This window comes from Erpetoichthys calabaricus, chromosome 13 (genome assembly GCF_900747795.2).
Source record: "Erpetoichthys calabaricus chromosome 13, fErpCal1.3, whole genome shotgun sequence".
Classification (NCBI taxonomy): domain Eukaryota; kingdom Metazoa; phylum Chordata; class Cladistia; order Polypteriformes; family Polypteridae; genus Erpetoichthys; species Erpetoichthys calabaricus.
The window spans coordinates 117,707,058-117,731,986 of NC_041406.2; the positions used below are offsets into that span (position 1 = coordinate 117,707,058).

The 24,929-nt window shown below is 39.7% G+C and overlaps 1 protein-coding gene across 3 annotated transcripts in view; it reads left to right on the forward strand.

The window, feature by feature from the left end:
- Positions 1-10,952: 10,952 nt before the first annotated feature.
- LOC114663628 (uncharacterized) overlaps positions 10,953-24,929 on the forward strand; it is a 72,422-nt gene continuing 58,445 nt past the window's right edge. Inside the window, exon 1 of one of the 3 annotated variants that reach the window (XM_051935841.1) lies at positions 10,953-11,169. In XM_051935841.1, coding sequence (XP_051791801.1) covers positions 11,126-11,169 — 44 coding nt within the window. In that variant the 5' untranslated portion in view covers positions 10,953-11,125. The remainder of the gene's footprint in view (positions 11,170-24,929) is intronic. The other 2 variants (XM_051935840.1, XM_028817498.2) reach the window with 2 other exon arrangements.

Sequence of the window (24,929 nt, forward strand, 5' to 3'; positions counted from 1 at the left end):
CAGTTTCTGATTTTTTAAATTATTGCAGCTGGAGGAAACCATTTTGGAGCTAGCTTGTCTGTAAGTTAGAATGATGCTTTGGAGAGTCTCCATCTGAGTAGTAAAGTATTTGACAACATTTATTATAGTGCTGGGCCTTTTAATTTTAAGACTTTGCCGACCCCTCTCAAAACTGTCTTTTTGAAAGCTCAATTTTCTATAATTAGAGCAATACAGAAACTTTGACAAGAGCAGGGAAGACAAAGGGAGGTGGTGTGTGCTTTTTTATTAGTAGCTCTTTGTGCACTAATGTGGATACAATCATCCATTGCCTGTCTTAGAATATACAGTATGATGATCAAGTGCTGGCCTTTTTACCTGCCAAGAGAGTTTTCCTCAGTGCTACTCCGGGCTTGTTACATTCCACTGGAAACTCCATCTGTGGCTGAGCTAGACAAGCTGCACCCCACCAATTCAAAACAAAAGATACAGCACCCAGAAGCGATGAAGGAGTCTTTAACCATTGCAACTTCAAAAAAGTCTCCTTCAAGTTCTACTAGCATGTCACTTGACCCATCAGGGAAAATCAGAAACTTGATCACTGCTACATCACAGTTAAAGATACCTACAATTCTACACTTTGGCAAGTCTGACCATGCATTGATGTTTCTAGTGCCTGCTTACAAACATAGTAATGTGCGCTAAGCTGACAGTGAAGGTAGTACAGTGCTGGACTCTGGAACACAAATCCAAAATGCAGGACTGGATTTGACTGACACCCAGAACAGTGACATCATCAAGGCAAGGCGGAATTTCCCATGAATGGTCATGCAGGAAAGCAAGAAAAAAGGTCAGTGCACTCCCCCCCCCCCCCCCCGGTCTGGTGTGGTTACTCTCATTTAGACCCTTTAGCTGCCTCCCATGCGTACATATGTGACAATGGACTTTTGAGTGCCTAGCTGAAGCCGTGGGTGAACAGCACTGTTTGCCTGTGTTTGAGGAAGTAAACTGCCTCTTTTTATTTAAATGACACAGACACCACAGTAATTGGCCCCATCACTGAACCAGCAACAGTAACAAGGCTGCCTATAAGGCAGTGGTAAAAGACCTGACTGAATGATGCCTTGGCAATAACAAAGAAGGTCATTGTTGACTTTGGGAAGAACAAAGGCAGCCACACCCACTCTATATCAGTGACTTCCCCATTCAGGCAGTTAGCAGATTGCTGGATGTCCAGATCACTGACTGCCTTTTGTAGCCTATCAATACAATCTATATTCTCAAGATAGCTCAGCAAAGGCTCTTTATCCTGCAGAGGCTACAGAGCATTGGGGTGGGAACCTAAACACAATTTAATGTGCATCTATTCAAATATTAAAGATGCCTTTAAGTGAAAGCTATTGGCAACTTTAGGCAGATCTGACCACAACCTGATTCATCTTTTTCCTAGCTACAAGCCTGTTATTAAATGGCAATCTATTACCACCATTGTAGTGAGGAAGTGGGGTCTGAAATGGCTCTGAATGACTGCTTTCAAATGACAGACTGTGAAATGATATGCAAGTCACATGTGGATGATATTGAGGGACTTAATCACTACATCACAGACTATATTAACTTTTGTTGACACTGTAGTACCCTCAAAGACAGTATGTTGCTATCCAAACAGCAAACCTTGAATTACTAAGAAACTACAGTGGTGTGAAAAACTATTTGCCCCCTTCCTGATTTCTTATTCTTTTGCATGTTTGTCACACAAAATGTTTCTGATCATCAAACACATTTAACCATTAGTCAAATATAACACAAGTAAACACAAAATGCAGTTTGTAAATGGTGGTTTTTATTATTTAGGGAGAAAAAAAAATCCAAACCTACATGGCCCTGTGTGAAAAAGTAATTGCCCCCTGAACCTAATAACTGGTTGGGCCACCCTTAGCAGCAATAACTGCAATCAAGCGTTTGCGATAACTTGCAATGAGTCTTTTACAGTGCTCTGGAGGAATTTTGGCCCACTCATCTTTGCAAAATTGTTGTAATTCAGCTTTATTTGAGGGTTTTCTAGCATGAACCGCCTTTTTAAGGTCATGCCATAGCATCTCAATTGGATTCAGGTCAGGACTTTGACTAGGCCACTCCAAAGTCTTCATTTTGTTTTTCTTCAGCCATTCAGAGGTGGATTTGCTGGTGTGTTTTGGGTCATTGTCCTGTTGCAGCACCCAAGATCGCTTCAGCTTTAGTTGACGAACAGATGGCCGGACATTCTCCTTCAGGATTTTTTGGTAGACAGTAGAATTCATGGTTCCATCTATCACAGCAAGCCTTCCAGGTCCTGAAGCAGCAAAACAACCCCAGACCATCACACTACCACCACCATATTTTACTGTTGGTATGATGTTCTTTTTCTGAAATGCTGTGTTCCTTTTACGCCAGATGTAACGGGACATTTGCCTTCCAAAAAGTTCAACTTTTGACTCATCAGTCCACAAGGTATTTTCCCAAAAGTCTTGGCAATCATTGAGATGTTTCTTAGCAAAATTGAGACGAGCCCTAATGTTCTTTTTGCTTAACAGTGGTTTGCGTCTTGGAAATCTGCCATGCAGGCCATTTTTGCCCAGTCTCTTTCTTATGGTGGAGTCGTGAACACTGACCTTAATTGAGGCAAGTGAGGCCTGCAGTTCTTTAGACGTTGTCCTGGGGTCTTTTGTGACCTCTCGGATGAGTCGTCTCTGCGCTCTTGGGGTAATTTTGGTCGGCCGGCCACTCCTGGGAAGGTTCACCACTGTTCCATGTTTTTGCCATTTGTGGATAATGGCTCTCACTGTGGTTCGCTGGAGTCCCAAAGCTTTAGAAATGGCTTTATAACCTTTACCAGACTGATAGATCTCAATTACTTCTGTTCTCATTTGTTCCTGAATTTCTTTGGATCTTGGCATGATGTCTAGCTTTTGAGGTGCTTTTGGTCTACTTCTCTGTGTCAGGCAGCTCCTGTTTAAGTGATTTCTTGATTGAAACAGGTGTGGCAGTAATCAGGCCTGGGGGTGGCTACGGAAATTGAACTCAGGTGTGATACACCACAGTTAGGTTATTTTTTAACAAGGGGGCAATTACTTTTTCACACAGGGCCATGTAGGTTTGGATTTTTTTTCTCCCTAAATAATAAAAACCATCATTTAAAAACTGCATTTTGTGTTTACTTGTGTTATATTTGACTAATGGTTAAATGTGTTTGATGATCAGAAACATTTTGTGTGACAAACATGCAAAAGAATAAGAAATCAGGAAGGGGGCAAATAGTTTTTCACACCACTGTAAAAGATATCCTGAAAATAAAAAATCTAGCTACATAGATGGTCTGAAGGATGCACAGTAAGAGCTAGAAAAACAACTGAGTAAAGGAGAAGGAAAAGACGCTTAAAAAGCTGAAATAAAAAAAAAAACTAACTGAATGGAATGGGCATAATTACTGCCACCTTCTTCCAATGACCAGTCTTTGTGTACAAATCTGTACTACATCAACAACTCCTACCACTTTAATGGAACAGCCAGTGATGAAACCACCACTGGCCATCAATATGGGCTCTCCAAAACTAAACACAAGGTGTAATGAGAAAATTGAAGAAGCTACACACAAGAAAAGCTGCGGGACCAGATGGAGTCAATCCTCAAAACCTTAAGTCCTGTGCTGACCAACTTTGTGGTGTCCTCTGTCACCCGTTGAGTCTGTTTCTAAGGCCCCAGAAAGTGCTGCTGCTGTGGATAATATTCTACATTTGTTCCTGTTCCAAAGAAGGCACGCAACTCTTTAGATAAATACTATATACCAGTGGCACTTATATCTTACAGCATGAAGACCTTTGAGAAACTGGTTCTGGACTATATGGGGCTTCCTGAGGTAGTCCACATGGACTCACTGCAGTTTGCCTACAGTACACAGAAATATGCAGGTGGGTGACCTATGGTGTCCTGGATAATGGACTATCTCTTGGGAAGACCACAGTTTGTGAGACTCAAATACTTGGTTACTGATACAAATTTGAGCAATGAGCACCACAAAGAACAGTTCTGTCTCCTTTTATTTTCACTCTGTATACCTCTGACTATAAATGTAACACTAGGTCATATCAGGTCAGGTCAGGGAGCATGCATTGGTATGGTGCATTGCTGCACCTACCACATGACGAAACAGCTCAGGATCCTGGTTGGCAACCACCCAGGCAGACACGCGGTCCAGTCCCATCTTTCAGAAGTGACGATCTATCTGCCGCATCCATGTGTTACATGGGCGACCCCTTGGCCTGGTCCAGAAGCTCGGGCCCTCAACAAGGAGTATCCTGCAAGCCAGATCACCCTTGGGGAATCACGCCACATGGCCATAGTGCCGTAACTGATGATCCTTCACAATGCCAGTAATGTACATCATTCGGGACTCTGTGAGCAACCGCTCATTTGACACAAAGTTAAACCAGCAGTACCCAGGGATTCTCTGAAGAGACACAGTACTGAAGGAGTCCAGTCTTCTTCTCAGGTCACTGGATAGCGACCTCATGACCCCTCATGCTCTCCCAATCCATCGACTGACTGTGGCATAGCGGGTCCCCAGCTCCTGTTCTAAGGCCAGTTTTTAAAATAAATAATCACAGCGCTTGCAGCTTAGCGAGGGGGCTTGGTGGTTGTGTGGCTGAAGCGGTTTTCAGGGCGATTTGTGGTGTGGGCTTTTCTCACCTAAGTGCACAGGTGAGAAATCGTCTGCATCCGTGATTGTTCCCGGGGCTGCTAATTTGCTACAGCTGCCATGCCCTCTTGATAAAATAGAAGCACGAGTCGGTTGGGGCAGAGAAAAAAGAAAAGGAAAGAAAGAAGAGAATGGGAGGTAGCAAGAGAAGGCAGGAAGCAGGTAGAGAAAGCCGGTGTGAGGGAGAAGAAGAGCGAGTGAGCGAGCAAGAGCAGGCTCGAATGAGAGAAAGCAGGCAGCTAGGAGGTGAGCACACGAGGGGAGTGTTTGGTCGACACTCAGTGGGGCTGAAGGAAGCGGTCGCTCCAGCTGAGTGATTTAGGAGCTGGAGTGACCAGTAGAGGAGACGATGGGAGCATGCAACGAATCGTCACACTGACTTCATAGCTGAGGTAAGTAAACTTCTTGACAAGTTCGACACTCTCTCTGCAGACAGACACACTGCTGATGGCTGTGCCCAAGAAGTCGTTAAAGGCCTGGATCTTGTTTTTTATCAAGGACACTCACAGAGAGTCCCGATCAGAGTGTCCATTGACTCCACAAAGATCATAGCGTCGTCAGCAAAGTCAAGATCAGTGAATCTTTCTTCACTAACAGATGTCCCACAGCTACTGAACCCCACGACCTTGCCCAACATACAATCCATACAAGCATTGAACAGAGTAGGAGCATGCAGAGGTTCTACTCCCACTCTGCCTAGCATTCACAGTAGCAGTGTACAGGCCAACCATGATATCCAGCATTTTTGAGGGGATCCAGCAAAGTCTCGGGATGTCCCACAGGGCAGCTCAATCAACTGAGTCGAACGCTTTCTGAAAATCGACCCAGGCTGCAAAGAAACTCTGTCAATACTCATGTTTGCTCTCCATGAGAACCCTCAGTGCCAGGATGCGGTTGATGGTAGACATCCTGGTGTAAAACCAGACTGCTCCAGTCAGTGATAGGTGAGCAAGTGATCATGGATCCTATTGAGGATAACCCTAGCAAGAACTTTACCTGGCAAAGAGAGCAGTGTTAGCCCCCTGTAGTTGCTGTAATCCAGGATCTCACCCTTCCCTTTCCAAATAGGGACAGCAAATCCTGTTTTCCAGTCAGTTGGGATAATACTTGTCTACCAAATTGAAGCAAAGATTTCTTGCAATGCAAAAAGGACAGCCTTACCACCAGCCTGGAGACATTCACCCTGGATACAACAGATCCCGGAAGCCTTCCCTACCCTCAGCTGGTTCACCAACTGTACAATCTCAGTGACATTAGGTGGTTTACAGCTAATCATGTCACTTGCAGAAATTGCCAGTTGATTCTGCATTTATGGGGTGTATTTATAAGGGGAGGAGACAAAGTATAGGAGTCGGGTGGTGCAGAAAAGATTGTCTCCAACTTAGCATCAGCAAAACTAAGGAACTGGTTATTGACCTCCACCACAGCAAATAGCCTTTATATCCAGTCACTATTTAAGGAGTGGATGTGGGGGTGGTGCACTCCTACAAGTACTTGGGGGTCCACATCAATGACAGGTTGGACTGGTCTTGTAACACAGACAAACCATATAAGAAAGGGCAGGGCAGGCTCTTCTTCCTTAGTAGACTGCTTTCTTTTAATGTAGGAAATGACACCCTTCACATCTTCTACAGCTCTGTGATGACCAGTGTAATTTTCTACGCTGTGATGTGCTAGGTTAGTAACATCAGTTTAAAAGAGGCCTACCTAATTAACAAGCTAATTAAAAGGGAAACCACAGTTATAGGACGTACTCTGAACCACCTAGAAGTAATAATGAAAGACAGAATTAAAAGAAAACCAAGTGCCATTATGAAAAGTACTGTACATCCTCTCTCTGATATAGTAACACTGAGTACTTTAACACTAGAATTACCAAAGCCTACGAAAAAACTCGTAAATCCGGCCCACCTTAAATCCCTTCGCACTTCTCAGTCAGCGTCTTTTGTCTTGTAAATGTGCCGATCAAGAAAAGCGGTTCTATTCAATAAGGGCGCGCACAAAAAGGCGACCTTCAAAAGGGTGACCTCAATTGGGCGCGGCAAATAAAGGCGCACGTAAATAAAGGCGACCTTCAAAAGGGCGACCTCAATTGAGTGCCGAATAAAGGTGCCCGTAAATATAGGCGAGCTTCAAAAGGGCGACCTCAATTGAGTGCCGAATAAATGCGCGTGCAAATAAAGGAGCGCTTCAAAAAAAATTTTGCTAATAGACCGCATCTCGAATATCTACGTGGCATTGCACATAATCTACAGCTTCAAGTGTAACTTGCTTTCACCTTTTTATACATTCAGTCATTGCCTTAATCTAATTTTCTGTAATTTTGAAAACAACGAAATATAGAGAGCTTTAGAAATAGTTCATTAGAAGTAGTTCGTTAGAAGTTCATGCATTAATTAATTGGATGTTTTAATATTCTTGCTTTCACCTTTTTATACGTTCAGTCATTGCCTTTATCTAATACATTTTCTGTAATAATTTTGTTGCGTTTGCCTTTATTCGCTGCGCCCAATTGACGTCACCCTTTTGAAGCACTCCTTTATTTATGCGCGCAGTTATTCGGCGCTCAATTGAGGTCGCCCTTTTGAAGCTCGCCTTTAGTTACGCGCGCCTTTATTCGGCGCTCAATTGAGGTCGCCCTTTTGAAGATCGCTTTTATTTATGTGCACTTTTATTCACCGCGCCCAATTGAGGTCGCCCTTTTGAAGGTCGCCTTTTTGTGCGCGCCCTTATTGACGGATACCAAGAAAAGCAGCAAGCAGCCTACTATTCCATCCCCCCACCGCCGCAAAATGGCCACAAAGCTCTCCCTGTTCCAGCCTTCATTATCTGGGAGTGAAGTGCTGGAATTTTAGAATGGAAATAATTGATTGTTATTTTGAACACATGCATTTCATGTGTGTTCCGTTTCTACAATAATCTGTGTAAACACATCGTTAAAACAGAAACGTTTTTCATATTTTAGTAATAAATGACAAAATGTAGACATAAACTATATAATGTGTAAAGCTTGAAGTGCAAAGATCAAGCGGGTGTAAGTTTATGTTGGTGCTGTTAGTAAGGGTCAGATCAGGAGGGGAGGGAGAGCGTGAATGTGACTGAGAGAATAAAAGTGAAAAAAGCTAACTTTTATAAGTAACATAAATTTATACCTAATCTATTCATTTTCAAATAATATTGCATTAGTGTGATGATGTTTTCTGATTGGTACTATTCAGGTCATACTATGATTTCTTCAAAATGTCACATATATTTATCTTTCTTTTTTTTCCCCGGTGCTGCGCTGACAGCATGCACCAGAAGGCGTGAGCTTATTCAGTGCATGCAGGAGCACGCAGGTGGCTGGTTGCTTGTGCTATAACAAGCCTGGCCTGGCAGTGATCAACGCCCATGTACTGTGCAAGGCATGTACGGGGTCCACTGAGAAAAGAAGAGTGTTCATGGCTCACCTTGCAGAGGAATATTCTTTCTTCTGTATGTCTTGGAGTCCTATGCAGACTGGGCAAGATCGGGAAAAAAAACGCGGTCACTGATTATAAGCGTAAGAAGGTACGTGAATGAATATGAATAATATGACTAATGTTGCATCCGTGCCACAGTGTTTTCCGAAATGTACTATACAGGCCATAAAATGAATAATTCCAAATATCATATATACCTATGTCTCTGTTTTTTGTCAGTGCGGCTTTGACATCATGGACAAAAAGGCACATACTAATTCAGCGTAAGCAGGAACACTTAATAAAATTGAATAAAAAAATTCAAGTGGCAATGAAATAGGAAGAAGGCAGATTCTCCAGCGTTTGTGTGTCAGCTTTTATCCATCCATATCAGAGAATTTCCAGTTCTATTGTCTCAAAACACCACTCACATCTACAGTTATTCCCAGTTTCAGATAAAAAGTAACAGCGTCAAATCCCTGGGGGAAGGGTTCGGGGGGGGGGGGGGAGTAGTATGTAGCATGATCATGACTGAGAGAATAAAAGTGAAAAAAAAAATGGTAACTTTTACAAGTACTATACATTTACAGTGGGTGTTACAGACACAAATCAAATGTATGTGTTTATTGTATAATATTAACAATAAGAGCAGCTCACTACTTAAAACGGTAAATATACAAGGCAGTCAGGATCGAGCCGGGGGACTCTTGATTACAAGTCAGCAATTCTTGCCACTGTGCCACAGAAGCTGTTGCAGTATTCTTGAACCTTTTGTGAAAGTGTTTATTTGATCTTTGCACTTCAGGCTTTACACATTATATAGTTTATGTCTACATTTTGTCATTTATTACTAAAATATGAAAAACGTTTCTGTTGTAAAGATGTGTTTACACAGATTATTGTATAAACGGAACACAAATGAAATGCATCTGTTCCAAATAACGATCTATTATTTCCATCTATTCATTTCCATTCTAAAACTTCAGCACTTCACTCCCAGATAATGAAGGCTGGAACAGGGAGAACTTTGTTCTGCGTTCTTTGTGGGGGGATGGAATAGTAGGCTGCTTGCTGCTTGTCTTGATCGGCACATCTACAAGACAAAAGACACTGATGGAGAAGTCTGAAGGGATTTAAGGTGGGCCGGATTCACGAGTTTTCTCGTAGGCTTTGGTAATTCTAGTGTTAAGCTAAGAAATTATTCAGCAGAAGTGTGTCAAGAAATGCTACTGGGGTCCCAGCAATACACCTTCATAATGCCTCACTGTGACTGCCAAGACAGTTTTCTTTCCCTTTAGATTTTCTTCTTTTTTAGTCTTTCTTGAGTGTGTTCAGACCATAGTGTGGGTGAATATATATTTATCTATCTATTTTTGCATTTATTTATTAAAAGAGCTTGTGTTTAAGAAACAAATTTCCCCATGGGGACAAATAAAGTTATATCTAATCTAATCTAAGTTCTGGTGCTGCATTATTGAAAATATCCTGCCCAGATCCATTACGGTATGGTTTGGTAACCTGATTTGCAAAAATGCTTCAAAGGAGTGTCCATACACCTTAGAAAATCACTGGGGCTAACCTTCCACAGATTCACACCGTCTACTTCATAAGATCCTGGAGAACAGCTGAATCCATCGTTTCTTTTGCCAGCCATCCAGTTCATTCCCATCTTTATTTTTGCCTTCTGGAAAGCTCTACCAGAGCCTCACCACGTATTCCACCGGCTTCAGGAACATAAGATCACTGTCCACTCAGTAACCTGAATTTACCTGCCCTGTACTGTACCCACTTGCTGGTTTATTAGAAACTCACCAAATATTACATGTGTACTGCCATTTACATTTTTAATTCAATTTAATACAATATATCTATACACTATGCAGATTAGCCCATTCTTTGTTTACTCTTACTGATTACATTTATTTACTTGTACACCATCATCTTATTGTCCTATTGCCTGAATATACTTCCCTACCTACAAGCAAACTGCGACACAAGAATTTCACTATGACTTCACAGTGAATGTTGCAATAAAGATAACTAATCTAATCTAATTGGGCTGTTCAGGTGAGTTTTTTCCAAAGTTTTTATCTAATCTGCCAAATGCTGTTGAGCTTCATTCACATTCACCACAGGAAAAATACTGAAATTTTCTAGGGGAATAAAATCATATACAGTTAATAGCAAATAGTTCAAAATGTCTGGAGCAGTGCTGCCACTACAATATTGCTACATCAGTTTGTATTAATATGGAAACAGACACCACCGAGTAAGATGAATTTCTAGACAGGTTCATCTAAGCAATGGAAACACCACATTAGTGATACCCAGTGAAGCCATCACAAGGATAGCAATGTGATGTGGCTCTCCAATGTCTGTCATAATCATGAGGTTAAAAAGAGTACTCTTAGGCAGGAGATTAAACACAGCTAAGAGGGATGAGATGCAGGGGTTATGTTCAATGTAGATACATGTTTATTGATGGCTTTAAAATGAAGATATCAATTCAGTTGAACCAACAAAGAAGGTTATCTGAAGAACTGACAACACTGTGATATTTTTTATTTCTGAACTGAATACTCTTTCCATATGCATGAAATTGAGGCTCAATTAATGAATAATCTATCTTCTTGTGAGATGGATGCACTCAGGTTTTTTTTGATTTCCAGGAGATAAAGAAAAAGATGCATCATTGTGAGACAAGTTTCATTGTATCAGACAAGCTGTGTTCTTTCGCTTTGAGCTATCTGAGGGAGGGACTAGCTTCTTTATTTATCTTCAGTGTCTTGGCTTATTCTGTTGTTAGACAGGTTATCCAAAGAAACAAGGCAACTTCATATTTCAGTTATAATAGCAAACAGGTGAGTGGGTGGGGCCATCATACCAGAAGCAAGGCAGATCTCAATATCTGTCATTCTTAGCCAGCAACAAAAAGACTACAGGCGAACTGTGTACAGGCAACTACCAGAAAATGTTTAAAATTACTTACAAGGATGACTGGACAACTAAACGAAGGTAAGAAAACTACTTATATAAATAATATTATAATTTTAGGACTACCGTGAGCAAGCATACATGCATCATTTAATAAAGAAATTGATGGCAATGATTCCTGCCTAAAGTCACAGAGACGTTCAGTTCATTTGGAAGAGTTAACTGGCAACACTAAAACAGTCTCACATACAGAATGTGAGTGTTGTGCCATGAACAGGGTGATTCCTGTCTTACACTCAGTGCTGCTAGGCTAGGCTGTGGTCACTGCAAACCAGAAGTGAAGTAAAACGTTGGGAGAATGAATGGATGGATAAATGAATGGATACATAGACTCTACATGATTATGAAATTAAACATTCTTCAAATGAATACTTAACAATAAATATGCATATCACATATTTTTCTTTACACATTTATCTTCAAACAAATCCTTATATGGGTGACTTGAATATCCAAAATATGCAAAGACCCTAAGAAATCTTGAGCTATTTTAAAGTGTTTGGTGAACATATTGTACATTTAAATATGTTGCTGTAAGGTTTGAATTTTTGTAAGACATGTGATATGAAGGTAACAACTGGTATTTGATTGTCACTTTGTTTAAAAGCAATATATTTATTTCCTGTTGCTAGTGTTCGAATAGCTCAGGCACTTATTACCCTTATTGAATTTACAGCTTGCCTTTTGGATGTGCTTTTTGCATTACTATGTCACAGGAAACTTCGTCAAGGCAGGGTACACTCATGTTCAGAACCACACTCCGCTCGTACCAGATCTATTTAGAATCTCCTACTAACTGAACATGCATAAATGTGAGAGGATAAACAGAATTGATGGAAAAAAGTGAAACATGCCAGAGGAGAGCATGTACACACTTGCAACACAGAATCGAAAAAGCATCATGACATGTGTAAAGTGATGACATTAAATAAAAATAAACAAGAAAATGAAACGAATATGAAAAAGAGGACCACCATTACACATATGCGAATAGACATGCCTAGCAGGGGCTTGAAGAATGTCAGAAGAATATGTATATTGTGACGGATGGCCGAGGCCCATGCCTGGTCAGAATGCCCCTTCACCACATCTACCAGAAGGACAAGGGCGGGAAGCCCAGTATCTCCCCTTGGATGCTAGATGGCAGCCTCCCTGGGTTGAAGCGGTGCCTCGGACTCTCCCAGGGCTTCATGGGGGTTGGAGTTCTGTGCAGCTGTGTGGGGTTCCACAGGTGTCGCCAGGGGGTGCTGCAACAGGAGCTGCTGGCCCCTTTTGGGCACTGGTTTCGCCTTACCTGGAAGTGCAATCAACCACCTGGAGCACTTCCAGGTACCCAATAAAAGGGATCCAGTGACCTCCACTCAGTGGCCAGAGTCAGGAGGTGGAGGACAAAGCTTGCTGAGAAGAAGTGGTGGTGAGGAAAGAAGGTGCTTGGTGACTGTACTGTGTTTTGGGGCTGTGTTGTGGCTGGAGGGATTACGGGGATGACGTGCCCTCCAGCTGAAGAATAATAAACAGTTTATTTCATTTTACCCGTGCCTCCGTGTCAATCTGTGTCAGGTCAGGCACAATAAAGAGCCTTTCTTACAATATATATACAGTATATATATATATATATATATATATATATATATATATATATATATATATATATATATATATATATATATATATATATATATTGTAAAAAGGACACCGTATAGCACCCGACCCAGCACAGACTTACACAGAGGCACGTGTAAAAACACAAAGACTTCATTTCTTTCTTCAGGTGGAGGGCACGTCTTTCTCGTGAAACCCCAGCCACAACACAGTCCCAAGTACTAAGCACAACACAAATCACAACCCTTCTTCTGGCATCACCACTCCTCCCTGACAACCTCATCCTCTTCCTCCCGATTCTGGCCATGAGTGGTGGTTGCCAGTCCTTTTTATAGCCCACCCGGAAGTACTCCAGGTGCTGGATCACCTTTTCCAGATTGCACTTCCTGGTGGGGCTGTAGAGTTGTCCAGGCTGGCTCCGGGATCCATGAAGTACCCCCTGGCGGCCACCCCAGATCCCCACAGGGTTGTGGAGAACTCCATCTCCCATGGAACCCTGAGGGGAACTGAGGCATCATCGACAGTCAGGAAGGATGCCACCAAGCATCCCGGGGGAGGTACTGAGGAGCCAATGGCTGCTTCCCTGGAACATAAGTAGAAGGGGCATCCTGGCTGGGCATGGGACCTGATTGTACAATACAATACAATACAATACAATACAGCTTATTTTTGTATAGCCCAAAATCACACAGGAAGTGCCGCAATGGGCTTTAACAGGCCCTGCCTTTTGACAGCCCCCCAGCCTTGACTCTCTAAGAAGACAAGGAAAAACTCCCAAAAAAACCTAGTAGGGAAAAAAATGGAAGAAACCTTGGGAAAGGCAGTTCAAAGAGAGACCCCTTTCCAGGTAGGTTGGGCGTGCAGTGGGTGTCAAAAGAAGGGGGTCAATACAATACAATACAATACACAGAACAGAACAAATCCTCAATAAAAAATTAAAAAATTTTTTAGAAGTACGGAGCAGAATCTAACAGTAGATGATATCACATAATAAGATTTAGATAATTTTAGACTCCTGGAGGCCTCATCCATCAAGCTGCCTCCCCCATTTGGCCATTTCACAGCTGAAACAGTGCTGGGCTAGTCAGTCCAATGAAAGGACCCCTCTTTCTCACGATTCCTGCGATCCTCTATCAGGGATGACTTTACCTTAGGCAGGCAAAACAACTTGGCAGGTGGGCCGTGGCACCAAGTGCCACATTTGGGTACCAAGAAGAGAAACAGAATAGGTGAGGGTTAGTATCTATCTATCTATCTATCTATCTATCTATCTATCTATCTATCTATCTATCTATCTATCTATCTATCTATCTATCTATCTATCTATCTATCTATCTATCTATCTATCTATCTATCTATCTATCTATCTATCTAAGCCTTGTAAAAAATCACACAGACGTATGCAACCATTCCCTTTTAAATTGCGTATAAAAAAAGCTATCCTCGGGTGTATAATTTATATAAAAAGTATTTCCCACACATATATCAATGGGCCCTAAGGAAGCATATTGTGGAAGCAAGCGTTTAAATGTCTAAAAGTTAGAACGCCTTCAACATGCAGTCATTCTGGGAAAAGAGAAAGGCGCTTTAAAACACTCTTTGGCAAGCCACTCTTTCCAAAGCACAGCGCCGACAGCCTGTAGCCAAGGGAGGTGGGGGGAGCGATTTACAGCTCAGAGACAACAGGTGTGACCAGGCTCAGGCCGGATCTTGACCTTTAACATCATGTCGGAGCGTCCGGTGGGCCGTGTGAAAACGGTTTCACCTTGCGGATTGCAGCTGCTAAAAGAAATCCACGCATAACAAAGGCTCCTTTTTTTGAAAATACCGGACTTTTCGGTGTCCGGCCAAAGGTTTAGATGTAATTATTGTTCATACAGAGCACCGACAGTCAATATAACGGTAAGACCTGTTCATGATTATTATAAGCGTTAAACGAGCATGTTTTAAAATGGAGGGGCTGAATCCTTATATTTTATCCTTAATATTAATATTTCCAAGTTGATTCTCCGGTAATTCCCTTTTAAAAATGATATCTGTGTACAATGTGTTCGAGTACTTGTGTAGGAGCGTGAGCTCGCTCGTGTGTGTGTATAAATTGTAGCATTTTATATTTCTATCTATCTACGTGTACGACGATTAATGTACAATGTTCATAGGACTGAAGCAAACAATATTAGTTTTTTTCTCTTACTGAAACGGGCTTTACAATCAATTAAGTTTTGTCTCGGCATCTGAAAATTCAAACAGGTTCTCTCCTCTGAGAATTTTCAGGCCTGGTTTAAATGCGCAGGCCGGGTGTGTAAAAGCTCGGACACCCTGAACAGGGACCCAGGAATTTATATCGCGGCGAATGCTTAATAGACAAAATGCAGTTGTGTTTCCATTCATTTCGATAAATGAAATATAATACAGACTAGTAGACCCAAAGTTCGGGTGGTTTTTAGACGTATCAAGTGTATTGTTGAATAATGGGGTAAATGAATAGGATAAGATGTACCGGTATGTATGAGATTATATCTTAGTACACAGGGAACCTGAGACTCGGCTATCTGTTTTTATTTACGTCTTTAAAAAGTTTGTATGTATACATTTTTCTGTGGTACCTGTTTCTTTTTCACAAAGGTCATGTATCTTTGTAAGACGGTCGTATAAAGTTTAACTTTTGCCTCGGCGCTCAAGTCACGACGTTCGAGTATGAATTTCATTTGTTTATTCAGTTCCATTTCCGTAGCATTTCGATGCATCGTAGCCTTTTGTTTTTGACGGACTAGGCACATCTTGCGTGTGTATTCATATTTATCCTCTTGAACCTATTAAACTAGTAATGCTTATGATGATTTTTAATTTTTTGTTTAGCTCATTTCTATAACATAGGAGCCTTTTGACAAAGGAAAACTTTGTAAATACACTTGTGCATTTAAACAGAGTTTTATTAGAAAGCAGGTTTCTACCTAATCCCAGTTTTGTACATGCATTTAAAAGCACCCACTGTTACACTAGCACAAAATGTTGATATTTTCTGTCTACTCAAAAACTAAAAAGTTAAAAACAGAAAATCCCGATTCTGATTTTTTTGTTTTGTCATGGGAGGATGTTAGGGTGACACTTTATACTCTTTCTTACGTAGACTTTGTAGAAGAAGAATATTCTCCTCAGCACCATGTATTTTGTGTGTTTAGTAAATTAGAATTTTAATAATAACTATTTTTCTAACTTGCCAGTGAGAGACGCTTTGGCTTATGAACTAACAAAAATATGTTATTCCAGGGTTCAGGAGAAATAGTGTCCACATGAATAAAATCTAAGCTGTTTCTTGTTTTCCCTTTCTCAGAGTGAATGTTTCAGGGACAAGGTCACAAGGCTGCAGAAAGTACATGTAGTTTATGCAAAGGCGTCTTAGCTTTGAGAACACAGATAATGCTTAGCTCAACAGACATATTGTTTAACTTTACTGTTTTGATAAGGATGTTCTTTCTGTCTTATTAATCATGAGATGCTGAAGTATAAAAAAACCCTCCTGGCTTTTGATCAGGGTTCAATTGAGCTTTGCGGCAATAAGTTATACTCTTTTGAATCTCTACTTACTGTGACTCCGAATGAATAAAAAAGAGAATTGAGAAATATTATCTGCCTGCTTTTCAGTGTGCCTTTTTCGTCCACAACGTTAACACATATTCTTACCAAAATAGTTCAGCACTTCCCAATTCCTGTAACTTTAGGTAATTAGACAGAGCTCCATCAGAGGCAGGAGAAAAAGAAAAGTTTTATAGGTCAAATACACAGTGCCATAAAACAAAAGAAAAATAAAGTGTGAACACCACACACAACCTGGTATTGCTAGATGTTTCGTTTTTTTCCAGGTGACCCATTTGACCTTGCTTGCGCCACCACCATCTACTCAAAGCACCATGATGTTCCAACAATGATGGATGGATTAAAAGCCAGAAGTCTGTATAACCATCAGCATCAAGTGACTCCGGGAGAATCCTAACTACAAAGAGGACTATTTCATTTATGTTAGGTAGAATGCTCGGAGGGGAGTGGAACCCCTACAGATTTTATTTTTTTCTCCAGCTTTCTGGAGTTTTTTTTTGTTTTTTCTGTCCCCCCTGGCCATCGGACCTTACTCCTTTTCTATGTTAACTAATGTTGTCTTATTTTAATTTTTTATTTTTATTTTCTTCATTATGTAAAGCACTTTGAGCTACTTTTTGTATGAAAATGTGCTATATAAATGTTGTTGTTTGTGAAAAAACTTTGAAAACTGCTTTTCCCCTCTGTTTGTGAAAAAGCACCCTTTGTTTTAGTAGCATTCAGGGTGAAGGGGATGTACGTTTGAAATGGGATTCCAAGAGTCAACAAGTGTCTGCAATCTTCATGAATACGAGTCAAAAGACCAGGGTTTGTGCGGTGATCAAGGTCAAGGGCAGAGTTAAGCTAGACATTATTATTATTCCAAAATGAAACATTGACTCGGCCATATCACAAATATAAGACAGTAAAAAAAACTAAATTTACAAAGTCGCAGAGGAGATTAAAAAAACATATTAAGACCGGATCAACAAGGGTTCACCCCAAGCTCACAGCACACTACAACTGAACCTACGTGTTTTGCAGTATATTCTCGGTTAAACGGTCATCTGTTTAGGCAGTTCCACGGGGGTTGCAAAGAGTTGGGGAAAACATTATTTAACATCTGCTAGTATGATGCTAATTAACATTAGCCTGCTATTGTTAGGACCTTATCCAGCACTAAAAGTTGGGCTTGTGTTCCTCCAGATTCAGGAAGAAAATGAAAAAGTGGAGTTATAAAGGAGTTATTACAATTTGAAAAACTGCCATGATGTATGAAAAACATTGATAGATGACAAAACCAGCATGAAAAGAAACCTTTTGGACGTGTGCAGTCTGGAATAGTCTGAACATGTCTTAAAGAGTTAATTTTTAAATAAAACATAATAAAAATACTAAATATTAAAACTGAATAAAGCACAGAAGTAGCCTTTAATGATATCCATTAGTGTTAAGTATTATCAAGCACTGGGTTCTGTTTATAAGATTTATTTATTTTAGTTATAAGCAAAATGATTGGCTGCATTTTGCTTTGAAATTAACTATAGTTTGATACAGCTTTAAGAATTAGATTGGTCCTCCTTTGTGTCAAGAGCATTTTGAGGGATGTCTCTTATTCAGGTCTGTGAAATGTACTTTTACATAAAAAACGGCCTAAATTCTCGGGAGTATGGTCATTGTGAATAGTTAATACAGAAAAGAGAATACAGAACACACGCCGCACTTGTCCCATCTCTTCGGAAAAACCCTAGGTGAATTTTGAACATCATGTCCTATGATTGGTTAACACTGTGGACCCAGGCACTACATCTCCATCATATTGATCTTTACAGAGTAAAGATTGTAGAATCTTTTACACTCTCCATTACAAGATCCACAGCTCCTGCTGAAAGTTTGACAATTAAGTGGAGACCCTTTAGTTTGTCAGAATCATGGGGTTAGCGCACAGGTCCATATTCTAAAATATCTTAGATTATATCTATTTAGTTAGCATGTCGGCACTGTTCATTTTCAATATATGTGGTATATGTCCCTGTCCAGGGGTTTCTGGTCAAAAGGTTAAAATAAAACAGAGATCCAAAATTTGTTATTAAGTGTATAGGTTTGTCTTGCATTCTAATTCTTAAAGCTGTATCAAACTATAGTTAATTTCAAAGCAAAATGCAGCCAATCATTTTGCTTATAACTAAAATAAATAAATCTTATAATAAACAGAACCCAGTGCTTGATAATACTTAACACTAATGGATATCATTAAAGGCTACTTCTGTGCTTTATTCAGTTTTAATATTTAGTATTTTTATTATGTTTTATTTAAAAATTAACTCTTTAAGACATGTTCAGACTATTCCAGACTGCACACGTCCAAAAGGTTTCTTTTCATGCTGGTTTTGTCATCTATCAATGTTTTTTATACATCACGGCAGTTTTTCAAATTGTAATAACTCCTTTATAACTCCACTTTTTCATGTTCTTCCTGAATCTGGAGGAACACAAGCCCAACTTTTAGTGCTGGATAAGGTCCTAACAATAGCAGGCTAATGTTAATTAGCATCATACTAGCAGATGTTAAATAATGTTTTCCCCAACTCTTTGCAACCCCCGTGGAACTGCCTAAACAGATGACCGTTTAACCGAGAATATACTGCAAAACACGTAGGTTCAGTTGTAGTGTGCTGTGAGCTTGGGGTGAACCCTTGTTGATCCGGTCTTAATATGTTTTTTTAATCTCCTCTGCGACTTAGTATTTGTAAATTTACTTTATTTTACTGTCTTATATTTGTGATATGGCCGAGTCAATGTTTCATTTTGGAATAATAATAATGTCTAGCTTAACTCTGCCCTTGACCTTGATCACCGCACAAACCCTGGTCTTTTGACTCGTATTCATGAAGATTGCAGACACTTGTTGACTCTTGGAATCCCATTTCAAACGTACATCCCCTTCACCCTGAATGCTACTAAAACAAAGGGTGCTTTTTCACAAACAGAGGGGAAAAGCAGTTTTCAAGGTTTTTTCACAAACAACAACATTTATATAGCAAAAAGTAGCTCAAAGTGCGATAGATAGATAGATAGATAGATAGATAGATAGATAGATAGATAGATAGATAGATAGATAGATAGATAGATAGATAGATAGATAGATAGATAGATAGATAGATAGATAGATAGACATAATGAAGAAAAGAAAAATAAAAAATTAAAATAAGACAACATTAGTTAACATAGAAAAGGAGTAAGGTCCGATGGCCAGGGGGGACAGAAAAAACAAAAACCCCAGAAAGCTGGAGAAAAAAATAAAATCTGTAGGGGTTCCACTCCCCTCCGAGCATTCTACCTAACATAAATGAAATAGTCCTCTTTGTAGTTAGGATTCTCCCGGAGTCACTTGATGCTGATGGTTATACAGACTTCTGGCTTTTAATCCATCCATCATTGTTGGAACATCATGGTGCTTTGAGTAGATGGTGGTGGCGCAAGCAAGGTCAAATGGGTCACCTGGAAAAAAACGAAACATCTAGCAATACCAGGTTGTGTGTGGTGTTCACACTTTATTTTTCTTTTGTTTTATGGCACTGTGTATTTGACCTATAAAACTTTTCTTTTTCTCCTGCCTCTAATGGAGCTCTGTCTAATTACCTAAAGTTACAGGAATTGGGAAGTGCTGAACTATTTTGGTAAGACTATGTGTTAAAGTTGTGGACGAAAAAGGCACACTGAAAAGCAGGCAGATAATATTTCTCAATTCTCTTTTTTGTTCATTCGGAGTCACAGTAAGTAGAGATTCAAAAGAGTATAACTTATTGCCGCAAAGCTCAATTGAACCCTGATCAAAAGCCAGGAGGGTTTTTTTTATACTTCAGCATCTCATGATTAATAAGACAGAAAGAACATCCTTATCAAAACAGTAAAGTTAAACAATATGTCTGTTGAGCTAAGCATTATCTGTGTTCTCAAAGCTAAGCACAGGAGAGACGCCTTTGCATAAACTACATGTACTTTCTGCAGCCTTGTGACCTTGTCCCTGAAACATTCACTCTGAGAAAGGGAAAACAAGAAACAGCTTAGATTTTATTCATGTGGACACTATTGCTCCTGAACCCTGGAATAACATATTTTTGTTAGTTCATAAGCCAAAGCGTCTCTCACTGGCAAGTTAGAAAAATAGTTATTATAAAAATTCTAATTTACTAAACACACAAAATACATGGTGCTGAGGAGAACATTCTTCTTCTACAAAGTCTACGTAAGAAAGAGTATAAAGTGTCACCCTAACATCCTCCCATGACAAAACAAAAAATCAGAATCGGGATTTTCTGTTTTTAACTTTTTAGTTTTTGAGTAGACAGAAAATATCAACATTTTGTGCTAGTGTAACAGTGGGTGCTTTTAAATGCATGTACAAAACTGGGATTAGGTAGAAACCTGCTTTCTTATAAAACTCTGTTTAAATGCACAAGTGTATTTACAAAGTTTTCCTTTGTCAAAAGGCTCCTATGTTATAGAAATGAGCTAAACAAAAAATTAAAAATCATCATAAGCATTACTAGTTTAATAGGTTCGAGAGGATAAATATGAATACACACGCAAGATGTGCCTAGTCCGTCAAAAACAAAAGGCTACGATGCATCGAAATGCTACGGAAATGGAACTGAATAAACAAATGAAATTCATACTCGAACGTCGTGACTTGAGCGCCGAGGCAAAAGTTAAACTTTATACGACCGTCTTACAAAGATACATGACCTTTGTGAAAAAGAAACAGGTACCACAGAAAAATGTATACATACAAACTTTTTAAAGACGTAAATAAAAACAGATAGCCGAGTCTCAGGTTCCCTGTGTACTAAGATATAATCTCATACATACCGGTACATCTTATCCTATTCATTTACCCCATTATTCAACAATACACTTGATACGTCTAAAAACCACCCGAACTTTGGGTCTACTAGTCTGTATTATATTTCATTTATCGAAATGAATGGAAACACAACTGCATTATGTCTATTAAGCATTCGCCACGATATAAATTCCTGGGTCCCTGTTCAGGGTGTCCGAGCTTTTACACACCCGGCCTGCGCATTTAAACCAAGCCTGAATATTCTCAGAGGAGAGAACCTGTTTGAATTTTCAGATGCCGAGACAAAACTTAATTGATTGTAAAGCCCGTTTCGGTAAGAGAAAAAAACTAATATTGTTTGCTTCAGTCCTATGAACATTGTACATTAATCGTCGTACACGTAGATAGATAGAAATATAAAATGCTACAATTTATACACACACACGAGCGAGCTCACGCTCCTACACAAGTACTTGAACACGTTGTACACAAATATCATTTTTAAAAGGGAATTACCGGAGAATCAACTTGGAAATATTAATATTAAGGATAAAATATAAGGATTCAGCCCCTCCATTTTAAAACATGCTCGTTTAACGCTTATAATAATCATGAACAGGTCTTACCGTTATATTGACTGTCGGTGCTCTGTATGAACAATAATTACATCTAAACCTTTGGCCGGACACCGAATAGTCCGGTATTTTCAAAAAAAGGAGCCTTTGTTATGCGTGGATTTCTTTTAGCAGCTGCAATCCGCAAGGTGAAACCGTTTTCACACGGCCCACCGGACGCTCCGACATGATGTTAAAGGTCAAGATCCGGCCTGAGCCTGGTCACACCTGTTGTCTCTGAGCTGTAAATCGCTCCCCCCACCTCCCTTGGCTACAGGCTGTCGGCGCTGTGCTTTGGAAAGAGTGGCTTGCCAAAGAGTGTTTTAAAGCGCCTTTCTCTTTTCCCAGAATGACTGCATGTTGAAGGCGTTCTAACTTTTAGACATTTAAACGCTTGCTTCCACAATATGCTTCCTTAGGGCCCATTGATATATGTGTGGGAAATACTTTTTATATAAATTATACACCCGAGGATAGCTTTTTTTATACGCAATTTAAAAGGGAATGGTTGCATACGTCTGTGTGATTTTTTACAAGGCTTAGATAGATAGATAGATAGATAGATAGATAGATAGATAGATAGATAGATAGATAGATAGATAGATAGATAGATAGATAGATAGATAGATAGATAGATAGAGAGATAGAGAGATAGATAGATAGATAGAGTGTGTGTGTGTCTTCGAGAGAAGTGGGCCTCCAACAGGTGTGGACGGTAGGGTCTGTAACAGGACTGGACTTGTCTTTGGGAGAGGGGGTTGGGGTTGGGTTCAAGGAGGGGGCAAACAGGTGGTTGAGGTTGGGATCAAGGAAGGGGGTAAACAGGTGGTTGGGGGGCTGGGGGGTAAACAGATGGTTGGTGCGGGGGGTAAACAGGTGGATGGGGGCGGGTGCATCCTTCAAATCCACCAATCAGAGGAAAGGGGGCGGGACTTCCGTTAACTGTACGAAGGGGCGGGGCTTAAGGCCATCAATCATTTTTGACAGGTCATAGATCATTTTTGACAGAAACTGCATGCATATAACTACTGTTCATCTGATGCTGCCAGGTTGCACCTCAGACTGCTCATGGTGTCTTAATCCCCTTCCATTAGCCAATGAGAACTGTACAGAATTCATATCCAAGCAAATTGATTATTTTCAGGAGACAAATGCATCCCCAGAGGTCTCTGCAGGAATACTGTGGGGAACTCTGAAGGCATTTTTAAGAGGCCAGATTATTTTACATCTTTCTCACAAAAATAAATTGGAAACCAAGAAGGCGTCCGAGTTAATCAGTAAAGTTACCAGAATAGATCTAGTATAAGCCAGATCTCCAAATGAGGTACTTCATAGGAAAAGACAGGTATTGCAATCAGAATTTAACCTCTTGCCTACTAAAGAAACAGATTAGCTCATCTTTAAATTGCAACATCATTATTATGAACACAGTGAGAAGGCCAATAAGATTTTAGACCTACAAATCCACAAGCAGGAAGTCAAGCAATGCAATTACATGAATTACCAACACAGACGGAGGTAAAATCATAGACCAAAAAAATATAACTCACATATTTAGAGAGTACTATAAGTCCTTATAGTCAACTCATTCTAAAGAAGAAAAGACACAATATAATGAGTTGTTTGACTCATTACAAATACCACAGCTAAATACTTTTAGTGCTGTTGAACTGGATAAACCTCTGACACTATCAAAATTACAAGACTCAATAAACTATCCAATGGAATTTTATAAAACATTTCCAAATAAGTTTGTTTCACTATTATTAGCAACGTTTATAGAAGATAAAGACAACAAAATTCCACCTCAAACTTTTTGCCAGGCATTCATTTATGACTTTCCTAAGAAAAATAAGGACATATTATAATGAGCATCATACAGACCAATCCCATTCCTGAAGAATGACATTAAGATACTCTCCAAAGTTCTAGCCAGAAGGATTCAGAAAGTACTTAATTCTGTAATATCACAAGTCCAAACAAGATTTATTAAAGGCACTTAGCTTCTAATATTCAACATTTGTTTAATATAATATATTCACCCATTAAATCTAACACCCCAGAGATTTTAGTATCTTTGGATGCAGAAAAAAACATTTGATAAGGCTGAATGAGACTACCCATTCACAAAACATATGTGCATGGATTAAACTACTCTGTACTAGTCCAGAAGCTTAAATTCGTATTAACATTATTTCAGACTACTTCAAACTAGAATGTGGTATTCGATAAGGATATCCCCTATCACCATTGCTCTTTGCAATTGCCATTGAGCCACGGGCTGTTTACTTTTGAAATGTATCAGAGATAAAGCAGATTTTCAGAGAAGGACTTGAACAGAAAATATCACTATATGCTAATAATATGGTACTGTATACTGTATATCTGACCAACAAAATTATGTGCCAGCAGTCCTGAAAGCACTAGCAGATTTTCAAAAGATATCTGGAATCAAAATTAATTTCAATAAAATTATGCTTTTCCCAGTGAACTCTCTAGCACACAACCTGGACACCTTCCCATTTACCTTAGCAGATCAGTTTAAATATCTAGGGGTGGATATCACAAGTAAATATAAAGCTCTTTTTCAACAAACGTTTGCTCTCTGCATGGGGAAAATTAAACAAGATGTGAATAGATGGTCCACCATCCATCTCACCTTAGCAGGGAGAATCAACACTGTTAAATTGAACATACTTCCCAACCTTCTTTTTCTATTTCAAACTATTCCTATATACATTAACAACTCTTTTTTGAAGAAATTAGATTCAATCATAGCTTAATTTATTTGGAATTCGGAACATCCACACATCCAAAGGGCGACTCTACAACAACCTAAAGTAGAAGGAGGCATAGCACTACCTATCAATTTATTACTGGGTGGCAAATATAAAGGCCATAAAGATCTGGACACAAATTGATGTACATACACAAGCCTGGTGTACAATAAATTTTAAATCTTGCAGTACTTCTTTATATTCCCTGCTCCATGCTCCAGTAAATACAAACTATTGTCAATACACTAATAATCCAATTGCCCTTCATTCACTCAAAATATGGAAGCACTTCAAGACAGAGAAGCACTTATCTGTTGCACCTCTATATGACAACCACTCTTTTCCACCCTCTCAAACATAAACAGT